Genomic DNA, 12,581 nt, shown 5'->3' with positions numbered 1-12,581 from the left:
GACTCTACAGAGAGTATGAGAGCCTCGAAGTACAAGATCCGAAAAGTCATGGTCCGGACAAAGATTTATGAACTGGTGGCTACCATCACTTTAGAACATTTTGGAAGCACCGCTTGAGACTGTGCAGCACTCTGGGCATTTTGTGATGCCTTTCAGCTCCCGGAGAGCTATCTTTAGGACAGGAAAATAAACTGTTACCCACAAAGGCTGGGGGTGTGTGGTGAGGAGAGAGAGAGAGAGAAAGAGAGAGAGAAAAAAAAAGAAAAAAAAAGAGATAGAGAGAGAGAGAGACCTGCACAGACACACTGGGTCACCTTCCTTGGTAAACAAACAAATCTACAGAGGTCTCCATGGCTTTGGCAGAATCAGGAGAGACTGCTGTTGTAGAGACTCTTAAGCCCACTCTGTGAAATGTTTGGAAGGCGAATAATCGAATCTGTAGGGGGATTTCTAAATTGTCCACGTGTCCTGTTGGACTCCACAGTCCTTGTCAGGAAGCTACTGATTTTACTTTTGTCTTTTTACAGCTTCCACCAGGTGTTTGAAACCCAGGAGTCCGGGCTGAAGGCTGCTGTTACTCGCCTCGGGAGTTTGGGCCAGCGCATGTGTTTCGCAGCAAAGAGAGTGGACACAATCCAAGGTTGGTTATGTCTTTTTTCTCATTGCGTTCATTGTGGAGTTTAAGGCCCTGCAAGTATGCCCACCATCTACATTACTTCCCTGCTTTCCCATGCAGGCGGTGGGCTGGATTGGTACCATATGGATAGGACAGGAGTCTCTCAACCACAATACCTGTGGAAAAGGTGTACTGCTGCCAGCTCCTGGGGTTCTGCCCTCGTACTACATAATGCACCATCTGTGTTGTATCTGCTAAGTCTTTAGCTATCTCTAGCCATTTCCCTCTAACGTGCTCCAGGCCTCCATCTCAGGGGACTCTTGCAACCTCCTTCCATCATGGCCTTTACTTGTAATAGCCTTCCCATGCTTCACTTCATTTGTTGGGAAGGCCTAGCGCTGATGAAAGAAGGTGCAATGAGCCCCAAAGGCGTATCACGACTTCTTCAATGCCGTGATTGAGTTTACATGTATTTGTTTACTTCTGCAGGGATGGTGGCCAGGAAGATGGCCATTGCTGGGCTGCAGTTGGAGGAACGGAACAGAGCCCACGAAGTTGGTAGAGAGAGGTGAGGATTGTGCCCAGGGTCTTGGATGCTGTGAGCAAAAATAGTTCAGGCCTCCTGGCATAACAGTCATGTTGGTCTTGATGAGTTGGAGGGCAATGTTTTCATCCATGTAGTGTGGCTGAAAGGCTGATGATGTCCAGGACGTTCATGACCATTACAAGCTAGGTCAGACTTCCTCAGAAATAGACTTGGTTATTATCAATATAGGCGTCGTAATAATTAGATATATATTTGATGAAACTCCTGTTCAACACATCCCTTGCTCTGCCAAGACAAGCAGCAAATACAGATCATACTAAACTCTGATTTGAAATAAAACCGGTGTTCGCTCACCGTCCTCAATTTCAATATTTGCACATCGTTTGACCTCTGATACTTCTAATATTTAGATCTAAGTAGGCCCTGCAGAAACTTTGAGTCACAAGCATTAAACTGTGAATGTTTTGCCGTCCAAGACACTTGGTGCTGAAGCCATTTGACATCCGAGTTGCAGAACACGATTATAGTAGATGGCTCTTACAAAGAGGGAGGTCCCTGAGATTTGTATGAAGGCAAAGCTGCCTAAAATGACTCCTCACGTGTAGGAATTTACCCCAAGCACAAATCGGAAGGTTATTTGATAAACCTCCACCATTCCTCTACCAATGTCAATGTGTGCAGTAACCCTCTAATGGTAAGTGTAAAATAAAATGTACTGCAAAACATAGCTAATGTAATGTGCTGCCTTATTAACGTTAGCTCTCCCCCAAGCATGCTCATGACTTCTGCTGTGGGTAATCTCACAGAAGAACCAGTCAATCCTGAGCCAATCGCTACCATCCCTTTAAATCTAGTAAAAACTAGACATGATGGTGTTACCTCAGAACCCACTGGAAGCGGTTAGGAGAGAGCGAGAGAGAGAATCACTGGTCCGGTCGCAGAAGATGGTGCAGCTTCATGAACCCAGGAACCACGGAGTTGAATTAGTCAAACGTACCACTATCAAATAATACAAGCCCACAGTGAGCATACCAATAAAAGGTCAGCAACATAAGGCATACGTGTCTCAGTAATTCATTCATTCGATACCTAACACACCTCCTTGATGAACACCATAATGTACCCTGGGAAGATCAGGACCCAACCTTTATGCCGGTGAAGGAGGAGGAGAGACTGAAATGAAGTACAGTGGGAACAAGAAACAGACAAACAAGTAGTGACGCTAAAAGGATATGTGCTGGAACCACAAGGAAGAAAATAGCAAAGAAGAAAGAACTAGGAACCTCCATGCAAACGCAAGGAGTTGGCAGGCATAGACCTAAAGGACATGCTCACTGTTAGGCTGTCACTGGGTATGATGACTTCACAAAGTAAAAGTGTAAAACTAGTTTGAGTGCTCACCCATAGTTTATGGCCTCCAAGATGCTGTGTCCCCATTCGCCATACGCGCCACCATCCAATCTTCATTGTGTGCTGAGTTTTCTCCATACTATGGCTAGCCAGTTTAACAGATTCTAAAAAGTACAGAGCGTTTGACGTTTCCCCCGTATAGAGAATGGAAAAAGCAAACACACCATGTACTAATGCCAAAAACTCCCTTGCCTTCCAGTTTTTGATACGATTACCTTCAAAATCCTCTGTCCTCTTTAAATCCATAAGTAGCTCATCTCTCTCTTACCTACAAAAAAGATACAAAATGATGACCCAACCAGACTTTTGCATTCTACCAACCTCATCCACGCTCCCAAATCCACTGGCAAATCGAGAGGTGAATAGATACTTCTCCAGTATTTAGGGTGTCTTTCAAAGATTCACATGCCTGAATTATTCCCCGTCGTCGGAGTGGGAGTCCTACAGTACATAAAAAAACAATAATTATGCATATAATAACCAAAAAACCTTGGTAACACAAAACCAGGAAGTAAAGTAGCCTAAGCTACAAGAAAAACCTTCCACACTTATGACTATCAAAGTCATTATGTACAGTCCAAACTGCAGCCAATCAGGCGACAGCACCCACCAGAATGTTCTCCTCAGAGGCTCAGGCTGTCAGATTTTCTACCGTACGTCGTGTGAAGGGAGTCTCCCTGAGCTCTGCTCAGTACTTCAGTTTTTTCTGTTTTTTTTGCTTATCTTCAAAATGTCATCTTCTAAGAGGTCTCTCTTTAGGCCTTGTGAATCTTGTGGGAAGCTCCGGCTATTTTCTGAAGACCCCAACAAGAAGTGCATTTACTGCCTCTATCCGGATCATGAGGTGAGGGATTGTAAGATCTGCAGGACCTTCCCTCAGAAGACCCTCAGAGATAGAGAAGGGCGCCTATTTCTGTGGCTACAGAAGATCAAGGACAAGGATAACCCTTTATGGTGGGAAGTGTAGCCTCTGGTTCATCTATGTCCTCTAGAAAGAGGGTGGCTGAGGAAGACTTGTCATCTCCTGGGGCTAAGGTATCGAGAAAAGTACAGCCTGCTAAGGGCTCTAGCTTGCCTTCTACTTCCTCTTCAAAAAAGGCTTCTCCACCTTCAAAATCTAAGCTTGTTACGCCCCCGAGAAAGACTGGAAAGTCTCTGGCATCAAAGATTTACCTCAGCAGAAAGCTCCGTCATCGACGGCGTCGTCGACTGCTCCTTGTCGACGCTACTTCTACGTCGACTGTTACCTTCTCGACACCGAGACCCAAGATGATCATGACATCGGCTTCTTCTCCATCGACGCTGGTCTCCGTTGCTGTTCAACCCATCTCGTCGACGAAGGAGACTTCATCTCTCGTCAGCGCTCCGTCGAAGGTAAGGGTTAAGAAGATCTCGCCGACGACTGCTGCGTCGACGGCCACCTCGTCGACGATGGCCACCTCGTCGTCGAAGACTACCTCATCGTCAACGACTGCCTGGTCGATGACCTCCTCGTCGACGAAGATTGCTTCATCGACGGCAAACCCCTCGTCGACGAAGACTGCCTCGTCGACGAAAACAGCTGCCTCGTCGACGCTCACTTTTCTGACGCCAGCTCCATCGACGACGATCTCGTCGACGGCACACTCGTCGATGCCTCGTTTGTCTTCCTGCACGGATTTGCAAGTTTGGTCTGCAACATCTGCTGCTGCCTCCTCCGCCCTGCCTACAACGGCGGCTTCTTTACTACAACGTCGTGGCTCCTCATTGGAAGCTCTTTCCCCATTGAAGTTGCCTGAGCAATTATTAGATTCTGAGGAGGAAGAAGAAGAAGAAGAATCAGGAGAGGATGACAGATTCCGCACTGCTAGGAGTCCGTCGGAATTGTTTATAAAATACCAAGATGACCAGGAGGAAGAACCTTGTCCTGAGCCTGAAGCCCCAGCTCCTGTCACGGTTCCCACAGCACAAATGCCTTTGGAATTGCTTAATAATTTGCAATATATGTTGCAGGACTATTATCGTCGTTTTCCTCCATCTGAATCGGCGGAGTCTCTTCCATCCACGCCCATGCCAAGAGTTCCTGCAACTTCTTTACGATCTTCTAGACCACCTTCTCCAGTACCATCTTGTCATTCCCATGATGCTAATACAACAGATGATGACAGGTAAGAGGGAGAAGTGGATGATCAGTCTGTTCTTTCGGAGTGGGACAAACACCAAATTCAAACTCCATCACCGTCAGCTCCAGCTCCCGTGGACTCTCCTCCTGTAGACATCGGAGGTTTTCATCTTCTTATGGAGAGGGCAACGAAGAGGTTTCTCATACCTATGGAGACAAAGAAAGATGATTGCTTTCTTTATGATTTTAAAGACCAACCACGAATGCAGATAAGGGCAATTCCCATCATAGATTTCATCTGGAAGGAAGGGTTGAAGATCATGGCAGCACCAAATTCTCTTCCTGCAGTCTTTCCTCGGTTAGACAAAAAATATAAGGTGCCAAGTGATTCACCTGCATGCCTCATCGGCCAGCCGAAAGCTGACTCTGTCATCGCCCAAGCGGCGCAGAGACGGAACAGGAACCCCTCTTCGCCTAGAACAGTTCCGCCAGACAGGGATGGAAGACGGTTGGATTCGATTGGAAAGAAGGTTTCCACCATGGCTGCAACGACTGTCCGTGCAGCAAATTCCCTAGCCATATTAGGGAGATATGATAGGCAGATGTGGTCAGACATCTCCCCCTACATTAACATACTGCCAGAACCTTCCGAGGCCTTGAAGATTTTACAGGAAGGAGAGTATACCTCTGCGGAATTCATTGACGCAGCCGTGGATGTTGCATCCACAAGATTCAGACAGTTAGCGGGTGCAGCAGTCCTGAGGAGACAAGGTTGGCTGAAATCGACATCTTTTCACCAAGAGGTCCAAACCAAAATTATTGGCATGCCGTTTGATGGGGAGTCACTATTCGGTCAACATGTTGATGAGGTTCTTCATGCTATTAAAAAAGACATGGAGACAGCGAGGTCTCTTGGTAGCCTTCAATTTCGTAAGTCGTCCTTTTGTGGTGCCAAAGGACGTGGATCCTCCAATAGGGGAGGTTACAATCCGCTACGATCTTATCAAACCTCTCAAAGTAATCAAAGGTTTCAACCCTACAGACAGCAATCATACGGACAGCGAGGTAACTCCTACTCGCAATCAAGAAGGAAGCCATCCTATCGTGGACGGGATTCAAATAAAAAACAATGAGATCCGCCACCTGTCACCATCTCTGCCGTTGCCCCAGTCAAAAATTGGAGGAAGAATATCCCACTTCTACTCGAACTGGTCCATAATTACAACAGACAAGTGGGTTTTGGTTATAGTGGCCAGAGGCCATGCTCTGGAGTTCATAAAGATTCCCCCAAACTCTCCTCCCAAAGGACCACCTCCTGCTCATCTCAAGGACCTTTTTTCCCAAATAAATCTCATGATTCGAAAAGGAGCAATCGAAAAGGTCCCTCCTTTACAAAGAGGATCAGGATTTTATTCGAGATTTTTCCTGATTCTGAAAAAGTCGGGAGCATGGCGCCCCATTCTCGACCTTCGCGCCCTCAACAAATATCTGAAAAAGTTATCCTTGAAGAAATCCTCCAATTGCTTTCGGCGGGGCTCACATGGCCACCCTCGACCTCCAAGACGCTTATTTTCATGTACCAATCCTACCCAGACACAGAAAAGTTTTACGGTTCAGGGTGGCTGGCATAGACTTTCAATTCAGAGTCCTTCCGTTTGGTCTTCGATCAGCGCCCCGTGTATTTACGAAGGTCCTAGCACCGGTGCCCGCACATCTTCATCTACAAGGCATTCAAATTTTCCCTTACTTGGACGACTGCCTTATCAAAGCGAATTCTTTTCAAACCACAAACGCACATGTTCAGAAGTGTCTGTTACTATTCCAATCTCTGGGTCTCTCCATAAATTTCGAAAAGTCTCATCTGACTCCATCACAGAGAGACTTTTTTGGGAGCCACACTGGACACTCGGCTGGCTCAGGCTTTCGTCTCAAAAGAAAGACAACTCAAGATCTGCAATCTCGCTCGCTTATTGCTGTCAAAAGAGTGCGTTTCAGTCCGTGTGTACAAGTCTTTCCTAGGGATGATTTCTTCTTGCCTCTCTCTGATACCCAACTGCCGTTACAGAATGAGGCCATTGCAAGAGGAACTCAACCTTCAATGGTTACAGGTTTCGGGGTCTTTCGAGGACATCGTTCACACCACTCCTCGGATACGAGAAGCCTTTCAGGGGTGGAGCCAAATAAAGAACATAAGGGAAGGATGTGCATTTCTGGTCGAAATGCCAGATTTCACTATAACCACAGATGCTTCCCTCGAGGGATGGGGGGCGCACCTTCAAGGGATGACGGTCAACGGCAGATGGACTTTCCAGCAAAAGAAGTGGCATATCAACCTTCTGGAGTTACGAGCCATTTTCTTGGCTCTGAAGTCATTTCGACCCATCATTCGAGGAGCCTCAGTACTAATTCGAACGGACAATACTACAAGTATGCATTACTTGAACAAGCAGGGAGGGACGAAGTCAGCCCTACTATCTCTACAAGCTCAAGAGATTTGGGACTGGGCGATTCGTCACAAGATCAGCCTTTCAGCCATTCATGTTCCAGGGGTCGCCAATGTTCTAGCAGATTCCCTCAGCAGGTCCACAACATCCAACCACAAGTGGGAGCTACATCAACCAACCTTAAACAGAGTTTTTCGAGAGTCGGGGCGCCCAGATTTAGACCTGTTTGCGACCAACCAGAACCGCAAATGCCCATCCTTTGCAAGTTGGGTTCCTCACAAAGACTCGTGCGGAAATGCGTTTTTGATGAACTGGTCGCAGATATATGCCTACGCCTTTCCACCGATTCCGTTGGTTCCACGAGTTCTCCGCAAGATCAAGAAACAACCTTGCCGCATGATCCTCATTGCTCCCAGGTGGCCTCGCCAATACTGGTTCACCGAACTTCTCCTCCTCTCGGAGTGCGAACCCATTCAGTTTCGGCCAATACCGAACCTTCTGTCCATCCAGTACGGCCGGATTTGTCACCCGGACCCAGCATCGTTGAGATTAGCGGCATGGCTCCTCAACATCTTGAATTCGCACACCTAAATATTCCTGCGGACTGTCAGGAAGTTTTAGCTAATGCTCGGGCACCTGCTACTTTGAAAACCTACAAACTAAAATGGAAGAGATTTTGCATGTGGTGTCAATCTGTCAATATACACCCAATTCATGCAAAACCAAACAACTTTTACCGTTATTTCTTCATTTGGCGAGATCGGGCCTCTCCCATTCTACATTGAAAGTGTTCGTGGCGGCGATTTCAAGGTTTCGGCAGGATGGTTCTAATTCTCTTTATTCAAATAAGTCATTCAGCAATTCTTCAAGGGGTTGTTTCGGATGTTTCCCCCTATTCGACGTCCACCTCCATCCTGGCACCTTAATGTAGTGCTTACACAACTTATGCGGCACCCCTTCGAACCTATTCATAAAGTGGACTTAAAGTTCCTTTCTTGGAAGGTTTGTTTGCTATTGGCTCTGACATCAACAAGAAGAGTCAGTGACCTTCAAGCGTTCACTATTAATCCACCTTTTCTGCAATTTACATCGAAATCTGTAGTTCTACGCACTAATCCCAGCTTCATGCCAAAAGTTCCTGCGGACTTCCATCTTAATGAACCTATCATTTTAAAGACATTTTTCCCAAATCCGCTCACAGTTGCGGAAAGGGCCTTGCGTTCCCTTGACATCAGAAGATGTCTCAAGTTCTATTTACAACGGACAGCAACAATATCAGACCAACTGTTTGTGGCATATGGTAGATTACGTCAAGGATATTCTGTCTCCAAACCAACCATAGCTCGTTGGATTTCTGCTGCAACTTGTTTATGCCATGAACAAGCGGGAAGATCTTTGCAGGCAACCCCAGGAGCGCACTCTACAAGAGCAATTTCTTCATCCACCGCTCTTTTTGCTGGTGTGCCTCTTCATCAGGTCTGTAGAGCGGCAACCTGGTCCAACAGACACACTTTTACCAAGCACTACTGTTTGGAAGCCTCAAGCGATGCAGATGCGTCAGTGGGACAAGCTGTTCTCCGCAATCTTTTCAAATAATGTGAGCCTCTGTTCTCCCTCTTCCACTATGCTCTTTCCTATAAGACGCTTATTCCATACCGTTTTCTATATCTTGAAATTGTTCTGCATATATTGAGCGCAGATGTATTTATATATGATTATACATTTTGGTGATGTGTAGTTACTATGGTACATAAGGAGCGTCTTATGACCATTATGATCTGTACTGTTATCTACTCTGATTCAGGCATGTGAATCTATGAAAGACACCCTAAATACTGGAGAAGAACAATAGTTACTTACCTGTAATCTGTGGTTCTCCAGTATTGGTGTCTTTCATAGATTCACATGCAACCCGCCCACCTCCCCTCATAGGCTATTGGGCTGTTATACTTTGGTTCACTCCTGTGCGAGGAAATCTGAGAGCCTGAGCCTCTGAGGAGAACATTCTGGTGGGTGCTGTCGCCTGATTGGCTGCAGTTTGGACTGTACATAATGACTTTGATAGTCATAAGTGTGGAAGGTTTTTCTTGTAGCTTAGGCTACTTTACTTCCTGGTTTTGTGTTACCAAGGTTTTTTGGTTATTATATGCATAATTATTGCTTTTTTCTGTACCGTGGGACTCCCACTCCGACGACGGGGAATGATTCAGGCATATGAATCTATGAAAGACACCAATACTGGAGAACCGCAGATTACAGGTAAGTAACTATTGTTCTTTTTAGTTGCAGAGCTTCCCTTGTGGCACAGCCTCCCCCTTTACATGCAGAACTAAAAAAGCATTCTATACAGTAAATAAATAAATTTGCAGATGATTGACTCTACATAATCCTCTGCCATGAGATTCTTTCTGATATCCATAAAGAGTAGAACATCTCCATGTGTGGGATCCCTGGAACACTGTTTTTCCAGCTTTCAACGTCCAGGATTTACCTTCCCCAGAACCTCATCTCTCCTGTAGAGGATTCCTCTCGACACCCTAGAAGTCAAGAAGGTTCCTGTACTTCACCAGAATTATAGCTTTCAACAATGCCACCTCCTGTGATTCTGACACTTGTAGTGCCTATTACTGTACCAGCTTCTCTTCCTCCTTCTCCACGTCAACCTGATAAGGACAAGTCCTTATCTGTCCAAAGTGGATGAACCTGCAAAGAAAAAGAAGAAAAGGAAATGCCATTTTTGCTACTCGAGGAGAAGAGCCTTACGGGTGCTGCAGTTCTAGATAGCATGCTCCTCATGGAAGAGACACATCATTCCCAGCCGGTAGAAGCAGATTTTGAGTCAGATCTCCAGGATCTCCACCTTGCTGTTTCTGGTTTCTTTCCTGTAGGTCAATAATAGAGTGGCAAGAAAACTTAACACTAAGGCACTAGCGCCAGTTTATGAGACGTCAGTCATTTTTGAGACACTACTGCTGGTTGGGGAATTGTTGCAGCCCACCTCCCGTACCTTCCAGACTCCGGCTTCCATAAAACCTGTGGATAGACTCAGAGAGAAGAAGTATAGAACTTTAGTTTTGATTCTCTCGTATTATCGGCTGCTAGAACAGGCTAGCATGCCACTTACTCTTCTTCCTGTGTTTTTTATTTTATTTATTTTAGCGATTTCTACAGCGCCTGGTGACCCAAGGGTATCCCCGCGCTATGTAACTTGAACCTATTGAGACGGGAGGTAGTCGAAGGGTGTTACTTGGGAAACAAGTGGGTCTTAAGTTTTTTTCGGAACGCAAGGTAATTGGATTCCAATCTGAGGGCCAGGGGGAGTGCGTTCCAGCCTTTGGCCGCCTGAACGGAGAATTGGCGGCCTCCCGTGCGGACTTTTTTGAATCTGGGAATGTGGACTCGATTCTCATTTTGCGATCGTAGCACTCTGGTTGCTGTATAGGGTGTAATCATGTTGCTGAGGATCGCTGGGCCGGAACCGTTGTAGAGCTTGTGTGTGATACACATTGCTTTAAAGTGCACCCTTTGGCGCACCGGTAGCCAGTGCAGGGTTTTAAGGGCTGGCTTGGCAGATGTTCTGGAGGGGGTGTGGGTGATCATACGTGCTGCCGTGTTCTGTGTGCGCTGGAGTTTCGAGATGGTAGCCTCGGGGGCACCCAGATAGACTAAATTGCTGTAGTCTAAGCGGGACAGCACTAGGCCCTGGATAAGGAGCTTTCTGGACATAGGAGGGAGTAGGGGCAGGATTTTACGAGTCTTACACATGAGCCCAAAACATGTGCCCGAGGTTTTGGTAGCCTGGGTCTTCATCGTGAGTTGTGGCTCTAGCCACACCCCGAGTGTTTTGATTTCAGATTTAGGGGGGGGGATTTCACCGAACACATCGGGCCATATTGTGGGAGGGATAGATGTCCATTGCTTACCGAGTAACATTACCTCTGTCTTTGTCCCATTCAATTTCAAAGATGATTCGTTCATCCAGTTGTGGATGTTTATGAGGCAGTTAGTCAGGTTTTCCGGATGGTCAATCAGCTGGGACAGGGAGACAACCAGTTGGGTGTCATCGGCGTAACTCACCATTTTGATGTTAAATGGTGTTACCACGTCCTCGAGGGGGGCCATATAGACATTAAAAAGCGTGGGGCTCAGGGAAGAGCCCTGAGGCACGCCGCTGGTGAGTGGGAGGGTGGATGAGTGGTGACTGTCATCCCAGACTTGAAAGGTGCGTCCTGTAAGATAGGATTCGATCCATCCGATAGCTGTCCCGGTAAGTCCTGCTTTCGCCAGTCACCTAAAAAGGGAAAGTACAAGGATGGCACAGTGGGTAAGAAAATCTGCATAACTTCTACTGCAGCTTGGAGTGGGTGGATCCACAGCTCTGCTACGCTGATACAACAAAGTGCCATGGAATCCCCTGCAGCACTTTGTTGATCTAGAACTGTCAGAGCATATACAGGAATTTAAAGTGGATGAGTTTCCAAGCTCCCTAAGGTTGAAGAACTCAACCCCTCCTGAAAGAAGCAGCAGTGTCTCAGACGACCTCAGCAACTGTTGTTCTGCTTCTGGTCTGTCTTTCTTCGCTAATTTCATTGTTTGTTGTCTACAATCCCTTATGAAGAATCCGTGCTTGCAACACAGTGCAGGGATGTTTGAAAACATCCATTTTACAATGGCAGCTTGTGCTGTGGGCCTTTTTCACCTGCCGCACAAGCTGCCATTATAAAGGGGATGTTTCCTATCGCCCATAGTTCAGTTGCATCCTAATACTGAGGTCAGAACCGTCGACCTAAGGTCGTGCGGTTCCAGACCTCTACGGTCCTCCAGACATCCTAATGAGCCCCTGAGTCTCCTAAGGCTCTATCTCAGCCCCTATGTTATTCAGTCTGTACATGGACCCACTTGGTGAACTACTGGGTGATTCAGTAATAGCCTATGCTGATGGTTATCTGAATCAGATGCCCTGCTGCTCATGATAAATATATAAGTGTGGTCGAACCATGGTCATGACCAGCTAATACCGAAAGCATCCTCTCTCCTCCAGCAATCTTTGACTTCCTCATTCAGTCCTGTCGGACTACCATGAAAACACTCGACATTGCTCCCAAAAGCATTGATAGCACCACGTCTATGACTTTGTAATGGACGAGAAATTTCCTTTACAACTACATTTAAAAATCTGGCTGTCTTTCTGAAAGAAGTTTTTGTTTTTTAGGGGCATCAATAGCCCATTCTGGTAATTCTCTTCCAATCCTACCTACTTTTGTGATGTACCTCACCACGACTGTTGCCCTGTTCAGGGCAAAAGTGGACAACTAAACGTAAATAATAAACACTCACAGGGTTGCTTTTCAGATTGAGACCAGACCACTACATGGCAGAAGTATGTACATCATATAGAATATACTTCTGTAGCAGATTTGTGCTAAACACTATTATCATTGGAAGGTAACATTTGTAATCTTA

At 46.2% G+C, this 12,581-nt stretch overlaps 1 protein-coding gene across 3 annotated transcripts in view; it reads left to right on the top strand.

Moving 5' to 3' along the window:
- LOC146869417 (coiled-coil alpha-helical rod protein 1-like) overlaps nt 1–12,581 on the top strand; it is a 208,944-nt gene that overhangs the window by 151,010 nt on the left and 45,353 nt on the right. For all 3 annotated transcript variants that reach the window (XM_085599815.1, XM_085599812.1, XM_085599816.1), the window contains 2 exons: nt 528–640; nt 1,106–1,184. In XM_085599815.1, coding sequence (XP_085455941.1) covers nt 528–640; nt 1,106–1,184 — 192 coding nt within the window. The remainder of the gene's footprint in view (nt 1–527; nt 641–1,105; nt 1,185–12,581) is intronic.

Source organism: Triturus cristatus, chromosome 1_1 (genome assembly GCF_964204655.1).
Source record: "Triturus cristatus chromosome 1_1, aTriCri1.1, whole genome shotgun sequence".
In the NCBI taxonomy this organism is placed as follows: domain Eukaryota; kingdom Metazoa; phylum Chordata; class Amphibia; order Caudata; family Salamandridae; genus Triturus; species Triturus cristatus.
Note: the sequence above shows the minus strand (reverse complement) of the source record. Positions and strands in the feature narration are given on the sequence as shown.